Here is a 24261-nt window from a genome sequence, read left to right on the forward strand (position 1 = left end):
GGATGAGGGTGGAGAAACCAAGGGAGTAACTGGGGCAGTCAACTACCATTTATTCAGTGCTTGCGAATGTGAAAGACAGGCAAGTAGGTTATCTATTATCTCTTTTAATTCTCACAGCAAACTTGCAAAATAAATAATCTATATCTACATCTTACAGATAGAGAAATTTAGGCTTTGAGCAGGGAAGTGGCCTGCAGAACATCCCAGAGGTAAAAGTAGCAGCAGAAGTAATTTGCTGAGAGCCTGCTATATAAGCTAAGTGTCTTCCATATGTTATCTATTTTAATCTTCACAACAACCCTATCATAGCCATAATTTCCATTTTATAGATGAGAAAATGGAGAAGTTAAGTGCACTGTCCAGGCCACACAGTAAATGGACTCAGGGTTTGAACACCATTGTCTGACTTGAACACAGCTGGCCTTAGAACTCACTTCCGAATGATGTCAAAGCCCTGCTTTTTGCACTCTTCCATCCTGCCATATCGTTGATGTAAATAATGTGTGCCCTAAAATAAAGCCCTATAAAGCAAATACTCTCTGTCTTACTGGTCTCTGCATTTCAATTTGTTTATTTCTTAACCATTTCCAAGTTCTATTTTGTAGCATGTTTTATAAAACATATAATGTGCTTGGACAGTATAATATGATAATATTTCTAGCTAAATAAAATTATTGGGCTACATGTACATAGTTTGTTGGTTAGGTGTGACCTCAGAAGAGTCTAAAGAATTTTAAATTAGATGGCCGAATAGGAACAGCTCCAGTCTACAGCTCCCAGCGTGAGTGACACAGAAGATGGGTGATTTCTGCATTTCCAACTGAGGTACCGGGTTCAACTCACTGGGAAGTGTTGGACAGTGGGTGCAGGACAGTGGGTGCAGCACACCGAGTGTGAGCCGAAGCAGGATGAGGCATCGCCTCACCCGGGAAGCGCAAGGGCTCAGGGAATTCCCTTTCCTAGTCAAAGAAAGGGGTGACAGACGGCACCTGGAAAATTGGGTCACTCCCACCCTAATACTGCACTTTTCCAACAGTCAGCAAACGGCACACCAGGAGATTATATCCTGCACATGGCTCGGAGGGTCCTATGCCCATGGAGCCTCACTCATTGCTACCACAGCAGTCTGAGATCAAACTGCAAGGTGGCAGCGAGGCTAGGGGAGGGGCGCCCGCCATTGCCAAGGCTTGAGTAGGTAAACGAAGCAGCCAGGAAGCTCGAACAGGGTGGAGCCCACCATAGCTCAAGGAGGCCTGCCTGCCTCTGTAGACTCCACCTCTGGGGGCAGGGCATAGCCAAACAAAAGGCAGCAGAAAACTTTGCAGACTTAAATGTCCCTGTCTGACAGCTTTGAAGAGAGCAGCAGTTCTCCCAGCACGCAGCTGGAGATCTGAGAACGAACAGATTGCCTCCTCAAGTGGGTCCATGACCCCCGAGTAGCCTAACTGGGAGGCATCCCCCAGTAGGGGCAGACTGACACCTCACATGGCCGGGTACTCCTCTGAGACAAAACTTCCAGAGGAACGATCAGGCAGCAACATTTGCTGTTCACCAATAACCACTGTTCTGCAGCCTCTGCTGCTGATACCCAGGCAAACAGGGTCTGGAGTGGACCTCCAGCAAACTCCAACAGACCTGCAGCTGAGGGTCCTGACTGTTAGAAGGAAAACTAACAAACAGAAAGGACATCCACACCAAAACCCCATCTGTATGTCACCATCATCAAAGACCAAAGGTAGATAAAACCACAAAGATGGGGAAAAAACAGCAGAAAAACTGGAAACTCTAAAAATCAGAGCGCCTCTCCTCCTCCAAAGGAACGCAGCTACTCACCAGCAACGGAACAAAGCAGGACGGAGAATGACTTTGACAAGTTGAGAGAAGAAGGCTTCAGATGATCAAACTACTCCGAGCTAAAGGAGGAAGTCCGAACCCATGGCAAAGAAGTTAAAAACCTTGAAAAAAAATTAGACGAATGGCTAACCAGAATAACCAATGCAGAAAAGTCCTTAAAGGACCTGTTGGAGCTGAAAACCAAGGCACAAGAACTACGTGACGAATGCATAAGCCTCAGTAGCTGATCCGATCAAGTGGAAGAAAGGGTATCAGTGATGGAAGATCAAATGAATGAAAGGAAGTGAGAAGAGAAGTTTAGACAAAAAAGAATAAAAAGAAACGAACAAAGCCTCCAAGAAATATGGGACTATGTGAAAAGACCAAATCTATGTCTGACTGGTGTACCCGAAAGTGACGGGGAGAATGGAACCAAGTTGGAAAACACTCTGCAGGATATTATCCAGGAGAACTTCCCCAATCTAGCAAGGCAGGCCAATATTCAAATTCAGGAAATACAGAGAATGCCACAAAGATACTCCTTGAGAAGAGCAACTCCAAGACACATAATTGTCAGATTCACCAAAGTTGAAATGAAGGAAAAAATATTAAGGGCAGCCAGAGAGAAAGGTCGGGTTACCCACAAAGGGAAGCCCATCAGACTAACAGCTCATCTCTCAGCAGAAACTATACAAGCCAGAAGAGAGTGGGGGCCAATATTCAACATTCTTAAAGAAAAGAATTTTCAACCCAGAAGTTCATATCCAGCCAAACTAAGCTTCATAAGTGAAGGAGAAATAAAATACTTTACAGACAAGCAAATGCTGAGAGATTTTTGTCACCACCAGGCCTGCCCTAAAAGAGCTCCTGAAGGAAGCACTAAACATGGAAAGGAACAACTGTTACCAGCCACTGCAAAAACATGCCAAATTGTAAAGACCATCGAGGCTAGGAAGAAACTGCATCAAGTAACGAGCAAAACAACCAGCTAACATCATAATGACAGGATCAAATTCACACATAACAATATTAACCTCAAATGTAAAGGGGCTAAATGCTGCAATTAAAAGACACAGACTGGCAAATTGGATAAAGCGTCAAGACCCATCAGTGTGCTGTATTCAGGAAACCCATCTCATGTGCAGAGACACACATAGGCTCAAAATAAAGGGATGGAGAAAGATCTACCAAGCAAATGGAAAACAAAAAAAAGGCAGGGGTTGCAATCCTAGTCTCTGATGAAACAGACTTTAAACCAACAAAGATCAAAAGAGACAAAGAAGGCCATTACATAATGGTAAAGGGATCAATTCAACAAGAAGAGCTAACTATCCTAAATATATATGCACCCAATACAGGAGCAGCCAGATTCATAAAGCAAGTCCTTAGAGACCTACAAAGAGACTTAGACTCCCACACAATAATAATGGGAGATTTTAACACCCCACTGTCAACATCAGAGAGATCAACGAGACAGAAAGTTAACAAGGATATCCAGGAACTGAACTCAGCTCTGCACCAAGTGGACCTAATAGACATCTACAGAACTCTCCACCCCAAATCAACAGAATATACATTCTTCTCAGCACCACACCACACCTATTCCAAAATTGACCACATAGTTGGAAGTAAAGCACTCCTCAGCAAATATAAAAGAACAGAAATTATAACAAACTGTCTCTCAGACCACAGTGCAATCAAACTAGAACTCAGGATTAAGAAACTCACTCAAAACCGCTCAACTACATGGAAACTGAACAACCTGCTCCTGAATGACTACTGGGTACATCATGAAATGAAGGCAGAAATAAAAATGTTCTTTGAAACCAACGAGAACAAAGACACAACATACCAGAATCTCTGGGTCACATTCAAAGCAGTGTGTAGAGGGAAATTTATAGCACTAAATGCCCACAAGAGAAAGCAGGAAAGATCTAAAATTGACACCCTAACATCACAATTAAAAGAACTAGAGAAGCAAGAGCAAACACATTCAAAAGCTAGCAGAAGGCAAGAAATAACTAAGATCAGAGCAGAACTGAAAGAAATAGAGACACAAAAAACCCTTCAAAAAAATCAATGAATCCAGGAGCTGGTTTTTTGAAAAGATAAACAAAATTGATAGACTGCTAGCAAGACTAATAAAGAAGAAAAGAGAGAAGAATCAAATAGATGTAACAAAAAATGATAAAGGGGATATCACCACCGATCCCACAGAAATACAAACTACCATCAGAGAATACTATAAACACCTCTATGCAAATAAACTAGAAAATCTAGAAGAAATGGATAAATTCCTCGACACATACACCCTCCCAAGACTAAACCAGGAGGAAGTTGAATCTCTGAATAGACCAATAACAGGTTCTGAAATTCAGGCAATCATTAATAGCTTACCAACCAAAAAAAGTCCAGGACCAGATGGATTCACAGCCAAATTCTACCAGAGGTACAAGGAGGAGCTGGTACCATTCCTTCTGAAACTACTCCAATCAACAGAAAAAGAGGAAATTCTCCCTAACTCATTTTATGAGGCCAGCATCATTCTGATACCAAAGCCTGGCAGAGACACAACAAAAAAGAGAATTTTAGACCAACATCCCTGATGAACATCAATGCAAAAATCCTTAATAAAATACTGGCAAACCAAATCCAGCAGCACATGAAAAAGCTTATCCACCATGATCAAGTGGGCTTCATCCCTGGGATGCAAGGCTGGTTCAACATACACAAATCAATAAACGTAATCCAGCATATAAACAGAACCAAAGATAAAAACCACATGATTATCTCAATAGATTCAGAAAAGGCCTTTGACAAAATTCAACAACCCTTCATGCTAAAAACTCTCAATAAATTAGGTATTGATGGGACATATCTCAAAATAGTAGGAGCTATCTATGGCAAACCCATAGCCAATATCATACTGAATGGGCAAAAACTGGAAGCATTCCCTTTGAAAACTGGCACAAGACAGGGATGCCCTCTCTCACCACTCCTATTCAACATAGTGTTGGAAGTTCTGGCCAGGGCAATCAGGCAGGAGAAGGAAATAAAGGGTATTCAATTAGGAAAAGAGGAAGTCAAATTGTCCCTGTTTGCAGATGACATGATTGTATATCTAGAAAACCCCATCGTCTCAGCCCAAAATCTCCTTAAGCTGATAAGCAACTTCAGCAAAGTCTCACGATACAAAATCAATGTGCAAAAATCACAAGCATTCTTATAACCAATTATAAGCATTCTTAAAACCAATAACAGACAAACAGAGAGCCAAATCATGAGTGAACTCCCATTCACAATTGCTTCAAAGAGAATAAAATACCTAGGAATCCAACTTACAAGGGATGTGAAGGACCTCTTCAAGGAGAACTACAAACCACTGCTCAATGAAATAAAAGAGGATACAAATGAATGGAAGAACATTCCATGCTCATGGATAGGAAGAATCAATATCGTGAAAATGGCCTTACTGCCCAAGGTAATTTATAGATTCAATGCCATCCCCATGAAGCTACCAATGACTTTCTTCACAGAATCGGAAAAAACTACTTTAAAGTTCATATGGAACCAAAAAAGAGCCCGCATTGCCAAGTCAATCCTAAGCCAAAAGAACAAAGCTGGAGGCATCACGCTACCTGACTTCAAACTATACTACAAGGCTACAGTAACCAAAATAGCATGGTACTGGTACCAAAACAGAGATATAGACCAATGGAACAGAACAGAGCCCTCAGAAATAATGCCACATATCTACAATTATCTGATCTTTGACAAACCTGAGAAAAACAAGAAATGGGGAAAGGATTCCCTATTTAATAAATGGTGCTGGGAAAACTGGCTAGCCATATGTAGAAAGCTGAAACTGGATCCCTTCCTTACACCTTATACAAAAATTAATTCAAGATGGATTCAAGACTTAAATGTTAGACCTAAAACCATAAAAACCCTAGAAGAAAACCTAGGCAGTACCATTCAGGACATAGGCATGGGCAAGGACTTCATGTCTAAAACACCAAAAGCAATGGCAACAAAAGCCAAAATTGACAAATGGGATCTAATTAAACTAAAGAGCTTCTGCACAGCCAAAGAAACTACCATCAGAGTGAACAGGCAACCTATAAAATGGGAGAAAATTTTTGCAATCTACTCATCTGACAAAGGGCTAATATCCAGAATCTACAATGAACTCCAGCAAATTTACAAGAAAAAAACAAACAACCCCATCAAAAAGTGGGCGAAGGATATGAACAGACACTTCTCAAAAGAAGACATTTATGCGGCCAAAAGACACATGCAAAAATGTTCATCATTACTGGCCATCAGAGAAATGCAAATCAAAACCACAATGAGATACCATCTCACATCAGTTAAAATGGCGATCATTAAAAAGTCAGGAAACAACAGGTGCTGGAGAGGATGTGGTGAAATAGGAACACTTTTACACTGTTGGTGGGACTGTAAACTAGTTCAACCATTGTGGAAGTCAGTGTGGCGATTCCTCAGGGATCTAGAACTAGAAATACCATTTGACCCAGCCATCCCATTACTGGGTATATACCCAAAGGAGTATAAATCATGCTGCTATAAAGACACATGCACACATATGTTTATTTGGACACTATTCACAATAGCAAAGACTTGGAACCAACCCAAATGTCCAACAATGACAGACTGGATTAAGAAAATGTGGCACATATACACCATGGAATACTATGCAGCCATAAAAAATGATGAGTTCATGTCCTTTGTAGGGACATGGATGAAGCTGGAAACCATCATTCTCAGCAAACTATCGCAAGGACAAAAAACCAAACGCTGCATGTTCTCACTCATAGATGGGAATTGAACAATGAGAATACATGGACACAGGAAGGGGAACATCACACACCAGGGCCTGTTGTGGGGTGGGGGGAGGGGGGAGGGATAGCATTAGGAGACATATCTAATGTTAAATGAAGAGTTAATGGGTGCAGCACACCAACATGGCACATGTATACATATGTAACAAACCTGCACGTTGGGCACATGTACCCTAAAACTTAAAGTATAATTAAAGAAAAAAAGAACAAAAACAAAACGTATTTGGAAAGTTCCCACTATAAAAAAAAAAAAGAATTTTAAATTATAGTCTGTAAAAATTGTGACTAATCTCTCTCATGTGTTGAGTATATCTGTGTTACAGGAATCAATCCTAAATAGGGAGGAGCCGCTTTCTCTGACCCATTATACAGTGCTTAGACACAGTAAAGGCAGCAATGATGGTAGGAAATCTGCATTGTCAGCTACATGCCAGGCACTGTGTGAACGACACAACTCTAAGAGGTAGTACTAGAGTAGAGGATATTACTTTAGAAGGATCACATGGCATTCACAAATGCCAGAGCCAGGATTTGCAAGTAAGCCTCACACTAGAGATGCTGTGCCCTTCTGTAAATATGCAGGAGAAATTTCTTTTCTTGTAAGTTTTTATCTCTTAAGAGGGAGGAAAAAAAGGCCTCTGGCTTGGTTTTAACCTCATATAATTCTGAATCTTCCCTCAAGGCATTAAAAAAGAAACCTCAAACCAGCTAAGCATTTGACAAATAAGCACTGCTATTTCAGCTTTGGAGACCCTCCCCAACAGCCTGAAGCCTCCTAGAACTGCTCTTGGATAGCAGGTTGACTAGCTTATACTTGCTTTCCTAGGGGCTGTTATAGATCGAATGTTTGTGTCCCTCAAATTCATATGATAAAACTCTAATCCCCAGTGTGGTTGTATTTGGACATAGGGCCTTTAAGGAGGTCATAAGGGTGGGGCCCTGACCCAACAGGATTAGTGTCCTTTAAGAAGGGATAGCAGAGGCTGGTGCATTCCTCCATGCTTGCTCTCCCTGGCTTGCCAGTGCCCTGGCATGTGCTTGTGCTCTCTCTCTCTCTCTCTCTCTCTTTCTCTCTCGACTGTGCATGCACAGTGAGAAGGCAGCCATCTACAAGCAGGAAAGGGTCTTCACCAGAACTGAATTGGCCGACACATTGATTTGGACTTCTAGCCTCTAGAACTGTGAGAAAATAAATTTCTGTTGTTTAAGCTGCCAAGTCTATGGTATTTTATGGCAGTCTTGAGCTGATTAATAAAGGGGCCAACGGCTCTTAGTTTTCTGTCATGAAAAGAGAGAGAAAGAAATGGAGATAATTAGGAGAGAAGGCAGGTCATTAGGGAAAAACATGTCAAAGAAAGTTGTAATTAAGGATGTTCTCTTTCCTACCCCTCTCCCCACAGCCTTAGGCTACAAAAGACTGAACTTCCAGTTACATTTGTTAAATATGCAGTTCAGCCTTCTCAGCTACACACCTCCGGGAAGAGGTCTTACCCAGGGAACTTATTAAAGTCCAATGTTCAGGAAATCTAGCATAGGCAAATGAATAAATAAAATCCTGCAACCCTTGGGATTTTTCAGAAAGGGGTTTTTCTCACTTTCTAGGAAGTGTACAAAAGTATCCCTCTTCAATACCACGTCTCAAAGATGTGGGAGAAAAGTGAACTCTAAACAGGGTTGACAACCTCAGGGTATTTATTTTAGAGTACAAGGATAAAGGTATTTTTTTTGAAAAGCATTTTATAACATGAATATTTCTCTGTTCTTCAGTTTGGACACAATGAAGCCATCATTAATACAAATTCATTATAACTTACAATTTTTAGAGCTTTGGTCTGAAAACCCTATTACACCAATTTAGAGGGTAAGAATTTACGTTTTTAAATTCTACCTGGCTTGCCTGGCACTCCTGGAGCATTCAGGGACAGCTGCTGGCATGCTGTCTGTGGGTGTACAACAGTCCTGCATCTGTGTGGGTGGGCTGTTATGAGAGCTAGCCCACCAGGAGAAGGAGGAGGACAGCAGCACCTGCTTGTTTTTTTTAGAGCATGGCCAGAGAGTTTAGCAACAAAAAGAACATTCTTAGTTGTAGCCTTCTTGTCTTTCTAGGGTAAAACAAAAACCTTTGAAAATTCCACCCCACCCTTACTTTATCTTTAAATAGGAATGGCAAGCTTGACTGCTAAAATCAGTCTAAAGTCTTTGCTGAAACAGGTTACACAATCAGCACAATTGGGAATTCTCTGGTGAAAGAATAAATTAGAAGCTCTCAGCTGGGCACAGTGGCTCAAGCCTGTAATCCCAGCACTTTGGGAGGCTGAGGTGGGCAGATTGCTTGAGCTCAGGAGTCCAAGACCAGCCTGGGCAACATGGGAAACCCCCATATCTACTAAAAATACAAAAATTAGCCAGGTGTGATGGTGTGTGTCTGTAGTCCCAGCTACTCAGGAGGCTGAAGTGGGGAAGATGAGCCCAGGGAGGTTGAGGCTGCAGTGAGCCGTGATGGCACCACTGCACTCTAAGCCTGGGTCATGGACTGAGACCCTGTTTCAAGAAAAAAAAAAAAAAAAAGCTCACATAGGATTTTAGTGGAATACCTACTTAACCCAGCTATGGTATGTTTTATATATCGTATATACGGTATGTTTTATATATCGTATATATACTTTCTGTCAAAGCTTTTGTCTAGAATGTCCCAGGTAATCAACACAGAGTGAAATGAGGGATTCTGTAAAAAAATCAAGGGCACTGAGAAGAGGGTAGAAATACACAGTGTCCGTAGCAGAGTTTTAACATTCTATTGTTGAAAAACGAATGATATAAGGTATCCTGGCTGGTATCCTGGTGTGTAAGACACATAAGAACCATGGAGGACATGGAGCTAGTAAAGAGCCCCTCAGAGTGATTTCCCTATACTTCAGAAGATAATTTAGTTAGAAAAGCAAAGGGGAAAAACATTCCAGTTTGCTTGGCCACAGAGGTAGTCTGAAAGAGGTTTGAACTGGGCTGTTCCATCTACATGCTATAGTACCAGATGAGCAACATGGTGTATGCTTCCCATACATCATTGAAAATTCTTCCCAAGTCAAAGGCAGGAATTAATAGGATGCAGAAAAGATGGTCTCAATAATTCCGTAACTGTGGCTGCCATTTTAGGTTAATACAGAGAGGCTGTCTCAAAAATGATATAAAGAGCCACTCTGGGTCTTTTTATGTCTACCAAAAAAAAAAAAAAGTCCCCAAACAGATTGTTAACCCCTGACACCTACATCAGTGGATCAGTGTTCTTGCCAGAAGCAAAACTAATACCAACACGTCTAAGCTGCCCTCTTCTAATGTCTACTAACAAGGTCACTCTTGCAGAGCTACCAGAAGTTACCACTATTCAGTGAAAATACAACTTTAAAACTGACTTCAGACCCATGGTATTGTTTACAAATCACATTCCCAGAGTCTTTTCTGGAAGCCACCATTTCCCAAATTGCCTCCAGCAGTATGCTTTTTATTCTTGGCTATTCCTCTATGGAATTTAATAAATATTCATCAACAGAGCACAGCACAATTCATTCAGCCACTTTCATTTTTATCAGTTCCACAGAAGGCGTTAGACTTTGCTGGAAACCTCCGGGAGATTCCAGTGGTTGACAATAAGAAGCTTTTGTGAGGTCCTTGGGGAGACGGGTGGAGAAGAGAGAATAAGGTTAATATCTGTTATCATAAGCCACTTCCTGAACCTTATCAGGAGTTATACACCACTGTGAGCATCAACAGTGTGCATGCATGTGGCTGTTCTGTGATAAACTATAAAAGATCCAATATATTTGTTAAATGAATGGTTAGGAATCAAGTTAATTCACAGTGATTTATCAGACAGGAATCATTTAATATGTCAAATCAATTCTTATGTACTACTTAAGTCTGATTGCATATTTTAGCACTCATTTAGTTTCAGATTATCCATCAGCATGGATTATTCCGACTTTGAAAGAAAAAATGATTTTAATGTATTTTTTGAGCCTTCAAAATGACATACGTACAGAACAATATTTCCTAAGTAATAAATTTTATAGTTACTTATAATGATAAACACCATTTTTTCCATATAAGATCTGAGTTCAGCTATTAATTTTACAGTCTTTTAGAAACATACAAATACACTACCAACACACAAAAAATCTTGATATATTTCCAACAAGTTGTTTATGAACAGTTGAAACTCTCTTATAGTTTTCTGAAATGCCAGTCAAAACACCTTTTTGAAGAGAAGTGATATCTGCTGATGAGTTTACAAATATCATTTAAGAAATATAGTACTTCTGGCATTCTGATGTTTGTATTTTTCTTGCATGCCTCTACTATTTGTTCGCTAAATTTAGTCTACATTGGCTTTGATCAGATTTTTGGCTTTTTCGTTTTTCTACTTACTGGGATGCCTGTGAAAGTGACCGGAGGAGATTGCCAGGAAATGCTGAAGCTGCTGCCATTGGGGGTGAACTTGGCCGATCCTGGAATGGTCACAGGGGGTGTGGCCTGTCAAATAAAAAACAGAGAAAGCTGTTATGAAGGAATATTTTCTTTCGGAGCTTTAAGCTCTTATTACCAAAGGAGGACCTCAGAAATGGTCTCAGCTATATTAATAACTTGGGCTAATTATCTAATAGGAAGAGATTAAACAAGGTTAAAAGGAGTAGCCAGAAATAAACTTTCTATATATACCTAAGCAAGCTATCTAAGGTATAAAAAGAGATGGTTTTTGACTGTTGATTTCTGAAAAGAAATTTTATTATATGTACATATACCTATTTTAGGATACCTGTGAGGTAGAATTCTTCACTATAAAATTGGGGAATACACCCTGCTATACTGTGAGGGTGGGTGTAAACTAGTACAATGTTCTTGGAAGGTAATTTGACAATACATATAAAAATTCTTAGCATTCTCTGTGTTAGCTACTCCACTCTAGGCATTCATTCTAAAGAAATGTACGCAAGAATGTTCCTTGCACAACTATATATTATAAAAAACAATTGGGGCTGGGCGTGGTGGCTAATGCCTGTAATCTCAGCACTTAAGAGTCAGAAGCAGGAGGATCGCTTGAGCTCAGAGTTTGAGACCAGCGAGGGCAACACAGTGAGACTTCGTCTCTACTAAAATTAAAAAAAATTAGCAAGGGGTGGTGGAGTGTATCTGTAGTTCTAGCTACTTTGGAGACGCAGGCAGGAAGATTATGTGAGCCCAGGAGTTCGAGGTTGCAGTGAACTATGATCATGCCACTGCACTCTAGCCTGACAACAGAGTGAAATCTTGTCTCAAAAAAAAAAAAAATTGGAAATAACACAAATGCCCAGTAATAGGGAAAAAGGTAAATAAATCATGATATACCTACAGAGTAATTCAAAATGTTGTTAAAATGGCATAAAAACAGACACATATACCAATGGAGCAAACAGGGAACCAAGAAATAAGTCCACATATTTACAACCAACTGATTTTTGACCAAGGCGATGAGAACATACACTGGGGAAAGGACATCCTCTTCAATAAATGCTGCTGGGAAAACTGGATATCCACGTGCAGAAACATGAAACTAGACCCCTAGCTCTTGTCATTTACAAACATCCACTCAAAATGGATTAAAAACTTACATGTAAGATCCTAAACTATAAAACTACTGGAAGAAAACACAAGAAAAACACTCTAGGACATGGGCCTAGGCAAATATTTTTATGGCTAAGACTTCAAAAGCACAAGAAACAAACAAACAAACAAAATAGACAAATGTGACTGTATTAAACTAAAAAGCGTCTGCACGGCACAAGAAACAATCAACAGCGTGAAGAGCAACCTGTTGAATGTGAGAAAATATCCACAAACTATTCATCTGACAAGAGACTACTATCCAGAATATACAATGAATTCAAACACCTCAATAGCAAAAACCAAATAATTCCATTAAAAAGTGGGCAAAGGACCTGAATAAAAATTTTTCAAAAGCACACATACAAATGACCAATAGGTACATGAAAAAATGCTCAACGTCACTAATATCAGAAAAATGTGTATCAAAACCACAATGAAGTATCGTCTCACCCTAGTTAGATTAGCTATTATTAAAAAGACAAAAAATAACAGATGCTGGTGAGGAAGCAGAGAAAAGGGATCTTTTATATACTGTTGGTAAGAATGTAAATTAATACACCTATTATGGAAAACAGTATGGAGATTTCTCAAAATCTAAAAACAGAACTACCATATAATCCAGCAATCTCACTACTGGGTATTTATCTAAAGGAAAGGAAATCAGCCTATCAAAGGGACACCTACACTCTCATGTTTATTGCAGCACTATTCACAATAGCAAAGATAATATGGAATCAACCTAAGTGTCCATCAACAGATGAAGTGTCAAAATGTGGTAAGAACACAATGGAGTACTATTCAGCCATTAAAAAGAATGATATCCTGTCATTTGCAGCCATATGAATGGAACTAGAGGTCACTATGTAAGTGAAATAAGCTAGGCACTTGAAGATAAACATCACATGTTCTCACTCATATGTGGGAAATACAATAATTGATGTCATGGAGGTAGAGAATAAAATGATAGTTACAGGAGATGGGGAAGGGTGTGATGGGACAAGGTAGGGAGAGATGTTGGTTAGTAGGTACAAACATACAGTTAGATAGAAAGAATGAGTACTAATGTTTGATAGCAGAGTAGGATGGCTATAGCTAACAATAATGTATTTTATATTTCAAAATAGCTAGAAGAGAGGACTGGAAATGTTCCCAACACACAGAAATGATAAATACACAAGGCGATTAATATTCAAAATACCCTGACTTGATTATTACACATCCTATGCATATAACAAAATGTTCTGTGTACCCCACAAATACGTATAAATATTAGGCATCAATTTTTAAAATACTGTTGTTGAAGAAGATTCATTGGCATGGGAAAATGTTCATGATATATTAAATAGAAAAAATAAAACACAGTAAAAACAGTTCTGCAACGGATCCCTTTTAAAAACTGCATATGTATAAACACAGAACAAAGTCTTGAAGTACATACAAAAAATATTAACTAAGGTTTGGAATTAGGGATGAATTTTCTTTCTTTACTGTGTTTAATATTTTCTATGCTGAACATTTATAATTTCTATAAACAGAAAAGTCTCAATATTTCTAAGTTTATGCTTTGGGAAGGACCTTGTAGATCAACTAGTGTGTGTTCCAACTCTCTCATTATATAGATGAGCAAAATGATTTAACTAAGTTAGTACCCAGGATTTCTGACCTAAGTGAAACAGTGATAAATGAAGATGAATGAATTATTCGTTTTGACCAACATAATAAGAGTCAGGAATGAAATTTATTACACTAACTAATTCAAATATTAGCTCTATTCAATTACTCTTGAGTTTAAGTCTGCTAAATAAGTGGCTAAATTTTTCCTCTATAGGTGTAATTTTCTAATTACAAATATATTTGCTAGTGGCAGTGGCTTTGTACTTGGTAGCACTGGAAAGCATTCTGGCAATACATAGTAAGAGCCATAAACTGTTCCCTCATATTACATCCTCAGACTCAATAATTATTCTTCTGAGAATTTAAACAAAAAATAAAACACAGCAGGCACAGAGATGTTTACAGTGGAGTTATTAATGATGACGAAAAAACAGGATACATTAAAAAGTAAATACCTAACAATAAGAACGATTAAAACAATTTGCTGTTTCAATTTAATTGGATATTATTTAGTTACATGAAAAGTTTTTATAAAACAAGGGTGGGAGAACATAATTACAAGTATGTAAAGGAGATTTTAAAAAGTTGAATAAGGCAGTTGAGAATTATGTGAAAAATATTTTCTTAAAATTTGAATGTATTAACATTGTATAAAAACAAATCAACATTTAAAAGAATTAATGGCCAGGCATGGTGGCTCAAGCCTATAATCCTAGCATGTTGGGAGGCCAACATGGGAGGACTGCTTGAGGACAGGAGTTCGAGACCAGCCTGGGCAATGTAGTGAGAGCTCGTCTCTACAAAAAGTTTAAAAAATTAGCTGGATGTGGTAGTGCACACCTGTAGTCCCAGCTGCTTGGGAAGCTGAGGCAGGAGGATTGCTTGAGCCCAGGAGCTCGAGGCCGCAGTGAAGTGCACTCCAGCCTGAGAGAAAGATAGAGACCCTGTCTCAAAAAAAAAAAAAAAGTAACTTCTGGCAGAAAAAAAGGGAGTTTTACCCATGTCCTAAATTTGCAGGATTTGTCCCTAAGGTCTTCTCAGACTTTAGCATGACTCAGGATTCCCTGGAGAGCCTGTTAAAACAGAATGCAGGGTTGGTGGGGGGCACAGAGGAGGGTGTAGAAGAGGGGTGGTCCCAAGAATTTACATTTCTAACAAGTTCCCAGGTGATGCTGGCACTGTTGATTTGGGGAACATTGAGAACGACTACTCTAATCTGAAATGCTTAATTATCCATTTAGAAGGCAGGGCATGAAGTCTCGGATTTGGAGTGTGATTCTGACACTGTGCCAAAGCTTTCCAATGCTTACCTTTTATTTTATTTATTTTTTTGAGACAGGGTCTTACTCTGTCACCCAGGCTGGAGTGCAGTGCCATGATCACAGCTCACTGCAGCCTCAAACTCCCTGGGCTCAGGTGATCCTCCCACACCTCAGCCTCCCAAGTAGCTGGGACTACAGGTACGCACCACCATGCCTGGCTAATTTTTGTATTTTTTGTAGATATGGGGGTCTCACCATGTTGCCCACGCTGGTCTCGAACTCCTGAGTTCAAGCAATCCACTTGCCTCAGCCTCCCAAAGTTCTGGGATTACAGGTGTGAGCCACTGTGCCCGGCCTTATTTTTTTTTTAAACAGATACTTATGTAATGTGCCAGGCACCATTTTGAGGGCTTTGCAACATTAGGGATTTTGTTTTTGAGACAGAGTCTCGCTCTGTCACCAGGCTGGAGTACAGTGGTGCGATCTTGGCTCACTGCAACCTCTGTCTCTCGGGTTCAAGCAATTCTCCCGCCTCAGCCTCCCGAGTAGCTGGGACTACAGGTGCACGCCACCATGCCCAGATAATATTAGGGATTTTTTTTTTTTTTTTTTGAGACAGAGTTTTTCTTGTTGCCCAGGCTGGAGTGCAATGGTGAGATCTCGGCTCACCGCAACCTCTGCCTCCTGGGTTCAAGTGATTCTCCTGCCTCAGCCTCCTCAGTAGCTGGGATTACAGGCATGTGCCACCACACCCAGCTAATTTTGTATTTTTAGTAGAGATGGGGTTTCACCATGTTGGTCAGGCTGGTCTCGAACTCCCGACCTCAGGTGATCTGCCCGCCTCAGCCTCCCAAAGTGTTTGGGATTACAGGCGTGAGCCACTGTGCCCAAGGGATTTTTATCATCATAACAATCTCTACGGGATCGAATCCACAGGCAGCACTGGGCAATCTGAGACTAGACCATAGGACCCTATCTGTGTGAGATCTTAGGCTTTAAAGGGAGAAAAAAACAAAGCTACCGGGCTGCCGTGTGTGATGCTGTTTTTCCACCGAGTTGTCTTTTACTCATAGGCCAGATGGCCCCTGGTTTTGGTCAAGGTCAAAGTGATTGCTCTCACAGTCCCCTGCAAGTCACCTGGTAAGCATGGTCAGTGTGCACGAGGTAGAGGGTGGTGGGAGCTGAGCGGCTCAAGGGCGTCATCAACTTAGTCTCCGTTTTGGCACAAGGAGTTTCTGTTCGGCTTGAATCTGGGATGGGGAAAGTAGGAGGTGAAGCCAGGGACTGGGAAGGTGAGACCGGGGCCAGGCTGCTCAGCCCATCTGCCACTGAGTCTGTGTTGAGCTTGATCTCAGTGTAGTAAAAGTCCTCTTCTCCATCACTGTAATCAGAGTCTCCAACGCGCCTAATGCAAAAGAGAGCAAAACAATCATACTAAGCCAATCTGTTTTCTTGCCTTGAAATCTTGCACATGCATTTCCCCTCTGTCTGGAATGCTTTTCCTCCCTCTTGTTTGCCTTGCAAACTCTTCCTTATCCTGCAGCACTCAGTTCAACTGTCCACTTCCAGGGAACCCTTCCTTGATGTCTTAAAGCAATTCATTAATTCATTCACTCATTCAATCAATTATTCAACAATGATTTATTGAGAATCTAGTATGTTCAGGCACTGTTCCAGGGTCTCCTGATAACACAGTGAATAAAATATAGACTCTGCCCTGATGGAACTTATAGTGGGAACTTACAAGCAGACAAGAAACCCCTAAAGAAATAGATATTTATTAAGTGGAAGCTAAATAATGTGTATACATGGACACAGAAAGTGAAATAATAGACATTAGAGACTTCGAAACGGGGAGGGTGGGAGGGAGGTGAGGGATGAGAAATGACTTAAGGGGTCCCACGTTCACTATTTGGATGCTGGTTACACTAAAAGCCCAGGCTTTATCACTGTGCAACACAGCCATGTAACAAAACTGCACTTGTACCCCCCCATTCAATCTCTGAAAACAGAGATTAAAAAAATTAAAAAATAATTTAAAAAATAGATATTTAATATATCAGGTGTTACTAAGTCCCAGAAAGAAAAATTCAACAGCATAACAGTGTTGTTAAGCAGGATTAGTGATGCGGGCACTATTTTAAAGAGAGTGGCCAGAGGAAGCCTCTCTGAGGAGGTGACATTTGAGTAGAGACCTGCCTCGAGGAAGTGAGGGAGACACCATGCTGGCACCCACAGTGAGAACACACCAGGGAGAAGTGACACACAGCTCTCAAGTGGGCGGGCCTGGCAGAGAGGCCAGAGGCTGGAGCTCGGGACCCCAGGGAGTGATGGGAGGAGGGAGAACAGGGCAGAGGCAAGGTCATCCAGGGCCTGTAGCCCACGGCGATGGCTTTGGCTTGCATTCTGAACGTGGTGGAAGCCACTGGGGGTTTTCAGAACTCTAACTTAATTTTAAAAGGATCACTCTGGATACTGTCTGGGAAATAGAGGACAGGAAGACAAAAGCAAAAGCAGACGCCACGACGCCACCAAGGAGCTGTTGTCAGCAATATTCCAGATGAGCAGGGCAGGCAAGCAGTGCAAGGGCCGAGACGTTAAGTCCTGGGTGTATTCTGAAGGTTGGGAGTTAGGACTTCACTCCTAACTGTTAGTGCTCTGTGCTCCCTCTGAAGTGTGTTTACTCATCCGTTTTGTTAATCACTGGCTACCTGTCTGTATTTTGTTAAACCTTTTGTCGCTTCACTATGACTGATTCTCTAGGGATGTGTTTTGTTCATCATGTGTCACTCCACACACATCGGTGTATTTGGCAGAGGGTAGGTACCTAGCAAATGTTGCCTGAATGAATGAGTGAATGAATGGAGCTGAGGTTGTTGTGGCACAGTGATTAAGAGAATGGATTCTGAGGTTAGACTTCCTAGGTTCAAACCCCGACTCCTACACATTCTAGTTGTGTGCATGATTTTGGTGGCCTACACATAGCCCCTGTTCCTCAGTTTCTCCGCTTATAAAATAGGGATCATTAATTATAGTACCAGATTTTGTGATGATTAAGCTAATAAATATAGGGTGCTTAGAAGCAGATCTGACACAATATAAACACTACATAAAATGCTTATTAAATAAAAACAAAGATGATGTTAGAAGGTCTCAATTTTCACCATCACCAGGAAAAGTAGCTTCTTAGTTGTTTTCAAAGTTCCTCTCCCTGAAACATAGAACATTATACTTTTCCACAGAAAGTTTTGAGTAAAATAAAATAACTCCCCATAATGTCAGAAAATGTTTATTAGATAATTTGTGAGTTTGTAGAGAAGTGGTGCTTCTCTTCTCTAGAAACCTGGCTTTGGGGATGGCTGGGCAGAGGCCACGGGTGTCCCCTCACTGCAGCAGCAGCAGCAGCAGATCCCTGACTCAGAACATACCTTTTCCCCACCAATGAGCCCTGCATAGAATCTAACATAAAATCCATGCCTCACCTCTTCACAGGCCTGTCTTTTTGTTCAAATCAGTGGCTTGTCCCAGCCTAGCTCCATTTCCCCTGAGCTCCCAGGCTGAGGCGCCTGGGGAGGTGTGTTTGCACCCTATCAGGTCTGGCAGGGCTTGGCCTTGTGACCAGCATACCATTAAAGACCCCAGAGAGTGGGAAGAAGAACGAGCATCTGTTCTATTCCTGTCCCCACTTCCTTTCCAGTTAAAGGCAGGTTGAGTTGCTGCTGGCTGCCAAGTGCTGCTAATAGACACACAGGCCTGGGGGACATTGCGTGTCCCACGTGGGGTTAAGTCAGGACCAGCCCCTGGTGTACAAGAATGGAGTGGGATTGAAAAGTGTGTGCTTTTTATACAGGCATGGTGTGTACTGCAGATACATCAGAGGTGACGGCATATTTTCTTCTGGCTTTGACATGTTTCCCTCCTCATCCCCTCACCAGCTAATACTCATTAAAAATGCCCCATCATCCTACAGCCATGTAATTGAGTTCATGGATAAAGGCAAAGGTATGTTCCCTCTCCCAGTGCATCAGAGAGCACAGGCCCCGGGCTTCACAAGCATAGATTAGCCTCAGAGTCCTGCTAACCCAGGCCCATTCCTGTGCGGTGCCTGGCAGGGCTATGAACCATAATTCACCAGGGAAATTCTAAAAGCACATCAGGAAAAAGGGGATCCCAGGAAAGCAAAGTGGTTGCATTTTAGATTCCACCCACTGTGAGAGCACCCCAGGAACTCACAGGACTAACACGTGATACCAATTCCAGGGTCTATAAATACATATAAACAGCATATGCTTCTGATGGGACCGAATAGGACTCAGTTTTCTGGGCAGACAGACTTTAAAACAAATACCCTACCTCCTGGCTTTAGCTTTGGGAAGTTCTTTCTAAACCTTTAAAAAAACTGAGCTGCTTACATTGTGAATTGTCTTGACAATGAGATTTCAGGGGAGACACTGCAGGATTTCCTTCCCTGAAGGATTCAGGAGCAGAAGGAGGGTGTTCTTCCCTGAGGTATTTCAATTGGTATTTCTTACACATAAGGTAGACTCTGGCCAGGGAAGCCTTACCAGGCCCTATCTCCAGTGCTCTCCAGGCCATACGCTCTGGAAGGCTCTGGTGTGTCCCCAAACATCAGCCTGGATGATTAGAGAGCTAGATCCCTGTTTCTCTCCATGGTCACTATGGAGCCACCTTCATAGATTACCTTAGAAGCTATTTTCACCTTCTGCCTATATCACTTGTTGGGCATGAAGCATTTTCTAAATGTATCCCTTGCTGGGTAAAGTGACTGCTGCATTTATTTCTCTGCACTTATCTTGTGGAAAGGACTCCTCTGTGTCCAAGCACACAGAAGCCTGGCCGTGCATTTGTGTTTGCCTTATGAACACTGGTTCTGACTTACAGCCTCTCAAGGTCCCTTCTCAGATCCCTGGGCAAGATAGACTCAGGGCAAAAAGCACAAGACTGACGGAATACCACTGCCCCCCTGGGGTGACCTGTAACTGCTATGGCTCCTAAACCTTCATTTTATCTTTCCTTTAGAAGGCTGTTATATAATGAGGAAAAGTATAGATTTTACAAATAAATGGCTTATCTGAGCAACAGAAAGTGATTTCGTAAGAACAGCAACAGCAGCATCGATTGGTGTGGTGATTCTTGAACTCTTTTTAGGCTATATATGCTTGTGAGGCTTAAAGTCATGAATACTCTCCACTGGAAAATAAATGTACATTTCATTCCACAGGTAATTTCAGTGGGTTCAAGGACCCCTTGAAGTCCAATCACAGATTCCAGGTTACTCTAGTGTTTTGTACTTTAAAGTCTCTCTCACATACATTTTATCTTTGGCACTCACACTTGACCCTGAAGAGCTGACATTATTATAAATTTCCATAGGGAACTGGGGCTCAGGGTAGCAACTTGCCTAAAGTGACTCAGTAAGTGAACTAATGAGGCTCTAGGATGTTACATCCTTGTTCTTTCCACTGTGCCATATTGGCTTAGATGATCTGCAGTGGCCATCTCTCTAGAGATTAGGAAGACCAAGCCAGCCCAGTGTCCAGAACCTTTAAGGCACAGTGTGGTGTGCAATTTCTGAGTGCGGGTGGCTCTAGACTGAGCAGATGGGGGCTGCATCCCTGAAGAGAGAGCTGCCTTACCCCAGATGGATGGTCCGGATGTGTTTCTGGATACCTGCTGCAGTGCTCAGCACCTTCCCACAGTTTTTCCAGAGGCATTTGAACATCACCTTCATGGAATTCTGTAAAGGGGAGAGAGTGATATTAGAATGGAAACTATTTTCTAACAACATTTTCTTTATGTCATCCCAACATATTTTTTTCCTTCATTAGAAAAGTAGCAGCATCCCCAGCCTCTTGACTATAACTCTGCACACTATTGTAGGCACCCCTAGGTTTGTGAGTATCTTGGTGACCTCAGTTATTTCCTCATATCCTTCAAGAGAAATGGGCTCTGCTGGAATATTCCAGATCATGTTCATGAAGGTAGTCACAGGGCCATTCTGGCTGTCTAAACAGTGGATAACATTCACTGAGCACTTACTATGTGCCAGGTGCTGTCTTAAGTGTTTATCTCCTTTAATCCTAAAAGACAGATACTAATATTAATCTCCATTTTACAGACGCATAGAAAGCTCCGTAAAAAGTGTCCAGTCAATGAACCAGCTACTGGCAAAGTTGAAATACGAATCCAGGGACTCTGGCTCCAGAAACCATCCCCTCCACCAGTACAAAATTCCACCTCTTCAACAAGGGTCACAGTATTTTCTTTTCCTTTTTTTTCAGAGATGGGTCCCACTCTGTCACCCAGGCTGGAGTGCAGCGGCACAATCTTGGATCACTGCAGCCTCCGCCTCCTGGGCTCAAGAGATCCTCCCACGTTAGCCTCCCAAGTAGTTGGGACCATAGGTACATGCCACCATGCCTAGCTAATTTTTTGTATTTTTGGTAAAGACAGGGTTTTGCCATGTTGCCCAGGCTGCGGCAATATTTTCTAAAACAGTCCAGTGCCACGATTGAGAGCACTGATTTTGGGCTTATTTCTTGAGTTCTCAGTGCTCTTATTTATAAAATAGGAATAATAACAGTACCTGTTTCACAGCATTATTATGAGGATTAAATGACATCATGGAAGTGAATCAGTTAGCAGAATGCTGACAGGAATAGCCATTCAACCAACAGCAGCTATTACAGGATTATTATGATTATGCATCCTAGAGTAAATTTTATAGAAAGTGAGTTTTCTCCAGGGAGGTCCCTTGTCCTTGGGATGCCACCTCTTTGCTGACTGTTCCCTTGGGTATGGTGACAGTCACTTCCATGTGTTCACCAAGCCCCATTTCCTTTTCCTGCTGGGTACACAGCTAGACCTTGATTCCCAGACTCCCTTGCAGTCAAATGGGATCACATCACTGAATTAGGGCTGACGGATGAGAAGTGACACACATTCCTTCTAAGCTTTGCCCCTCAACTACTTCCCAGTGTCACCCCCAGTCTGCTCTGCTGGCTAGATGCAAAGGACACAAAGGTCTTAGGGTATAGCAAAACCACCAGATCAGAGTTCTTAATTTTTTGTTTGCCATGAACCCTTTTGGCAGTCTGGTGAAACCTATGAATCCTTCTCAGAATAGTGGTTTTTAATGTTTAAAATAAAATACACAAAATTATAAAGAAATGCAAGTGTATTGAAATACAGCTAGAAAAAAACATTAAATATTTTGTAACCCCATTAAAAAGTGGTCAAAGGACATGAACAGACATTTCTCAAAGAAGACATACGAGTGGCCAAAAAAAATAGGAAAAAGATGCTCAATATCACTAATCATCAGAGAAATGCAAATGAAAACCACAATGAGATACCATCTCACACCAGTCAGAATGGTTATTATCAAAATGTCAAAAAATAATACATGCTGGCGAGGCTGCAGAGAAACGAGGATGCATATACACTGCTGACGGGAGTGTGAATTAGTTCAGCCACTGTAGAAGGCAGTTTGGAGATTTCTCAAAGAACTAAAAATAGAAGTACCATTCGACCCAGCAATCCCATTACTGGGTGTATACCCAAAGGAAAATGAATCATTCTACCAAAAAGATCCATGTACTTGTATGTTCATCGCAGCACTATTCACAGTAGCAAAGACATGGAATCAACCTAGGTGTCAGTGTAATGAATAAATAAAATGTGTTACACATACATCATGGAGTACTACAAAGCCATGAAAAAGAATGAAATTATGTCCCTTGCAGCAAAATGGACGCAGCTGGAGGCCATTATCCTAAGTGAATTAATGCGGAAACAGAAAAGCAAATACTGCATGCTCTCACTTCTAAGTGGGAGCTAAACGATGGGTCCACATGGACATAAAGATGGAAATAAGAGACATTGGGGACTACTAGAGGAGGGAAATAGGGAGTGGGGTAAGTGTTGAAAAACTATCTATTGGGTACTATGTTCACTACCCGGGTGATAGGCTCAATTGTATCCCAAACCCCAGCATCACGCAATATACCCATGTAACGAAGCTGCATAGGTACCCCGAATCTAAAATAAAAGTTGAACTTAAAAAAAAAAAATTTTGTAATACGGCAATATGCATACTCTCTAATTAACGTAGTAAATAACAATACCTTGAAGTGGGCCTAATACCTACCATAATTTTAAAGTAGTGTTATGAATAAATGATATTTCATGATATCTACTAAAATTGTAATGTGATATGAAACATCTATGATTTTGATGGGTATTAAAGTCACAGGTGGTGCTAACATTATTATGGCTTCATGCCTTAAATCATAATTACAGGAAATGTTAAATTATGGTTAAGAGGTTGGTGAAAATAAAGATACACTTTTTCCCCCATGCAGGTTCACCGACTTCCTGGATTCTGTGTATCCATTTGGGGATCTGTGGATTCCAGGTTAAGAAGGTCTGCACTAGAAGGAAGAAGCCTGGATCCCCAGAGGGCTGTTTGGAGCGAAGACATCCACCCTCTTCAGAACCTCCACTGACCTGACTGGATTGTGACATGAGAATAAACAAACGTTTATTGTGTTAAGCTACTGACATGTGAGAAAAATGGGTTGTTCCAATAGTAAGCCCACCCTGACCAACACATACAGCAGTGGTGGCATCTTTCCCAAACTGATGGAACTGATGTAGCTTGATTTATGTGCCTGCTAGAATATCTGCCATCAAGTACTTCTGGTTCACACCATCATACTCTTGAGTCTATGAAGCAATCATTCACATATTTAGAAGACGACTCATCAGCTATTACTGATGGAATCAGTATCCAGATGATTTATCTGGATAGCCACCCCATGCTGAAGATTTTCCATAGGTTTCTGAATTGAAAATGGTACTTGGGAGCTTCCAGAATTGAAGAGTGCTCATGTGTTGGTGAATGGTTGCCTTAAGCATGGCAACCAGAGGACAAATGTGGCAGCACATTGCAGCAGTCTGCTAGAGCAGATTACCAACCACAGAAGGAGCCCACTGTTCACATGGGCTTCGTGAGCCCAGGGCCCACTGTG

At 41.2% G+C, this 24261-nt stretch overlaps 1 protein-coding gene across 4 annotated transcripts in view; it reads right to left on the reverse strand.

Annotated features, from left to right (window-relative positions):
* Positions 1-24261, reverse strand: part of ZNF704 (zinc finger protein 704) — a 244795-nt gene that overhangs the window by 19993 nt on the left and 200541 nt on the right. For 3 of the 4 annotated variants that reach the window (XM_057303035.2, XM_057303036.2, XM_057303037.2), the window contains exons 5-7: positions 20866-20966; positions 16346-16613; positions 11118-11222 (exon numbers count right to left, since the gene is read on the reverse strand). In XM_057303035.2, coding sequence (XP_057159018.1) covers positions 11118-11222; positions 16346-16613; positions 20866-20966 — 474 coding nt within the window. Of the gene's footprint in view, positions 1-5811; positions 10361-11117; positions 11223-16345; positions 16614-20865; positions 20967-24261 lie in introns of those variants that run through there. The other variant, XM_063606833.1, reaches the window with a different exon arrangement.

The sequence above is a fragment of the Pan paniscus genome, chromosome 7 (genome assembly GCF_029289425.2).
Source record: "Pan paniscus chromosome 7, NHGRI_mPanPan1-v2.0_pri, whole genome shotgun sequence".
Lineage (NCBI taxonomy): Eukaryota > Metazoa > Chordata > Mammalia > Primates > Hominidae > Pan > Pan paniscus.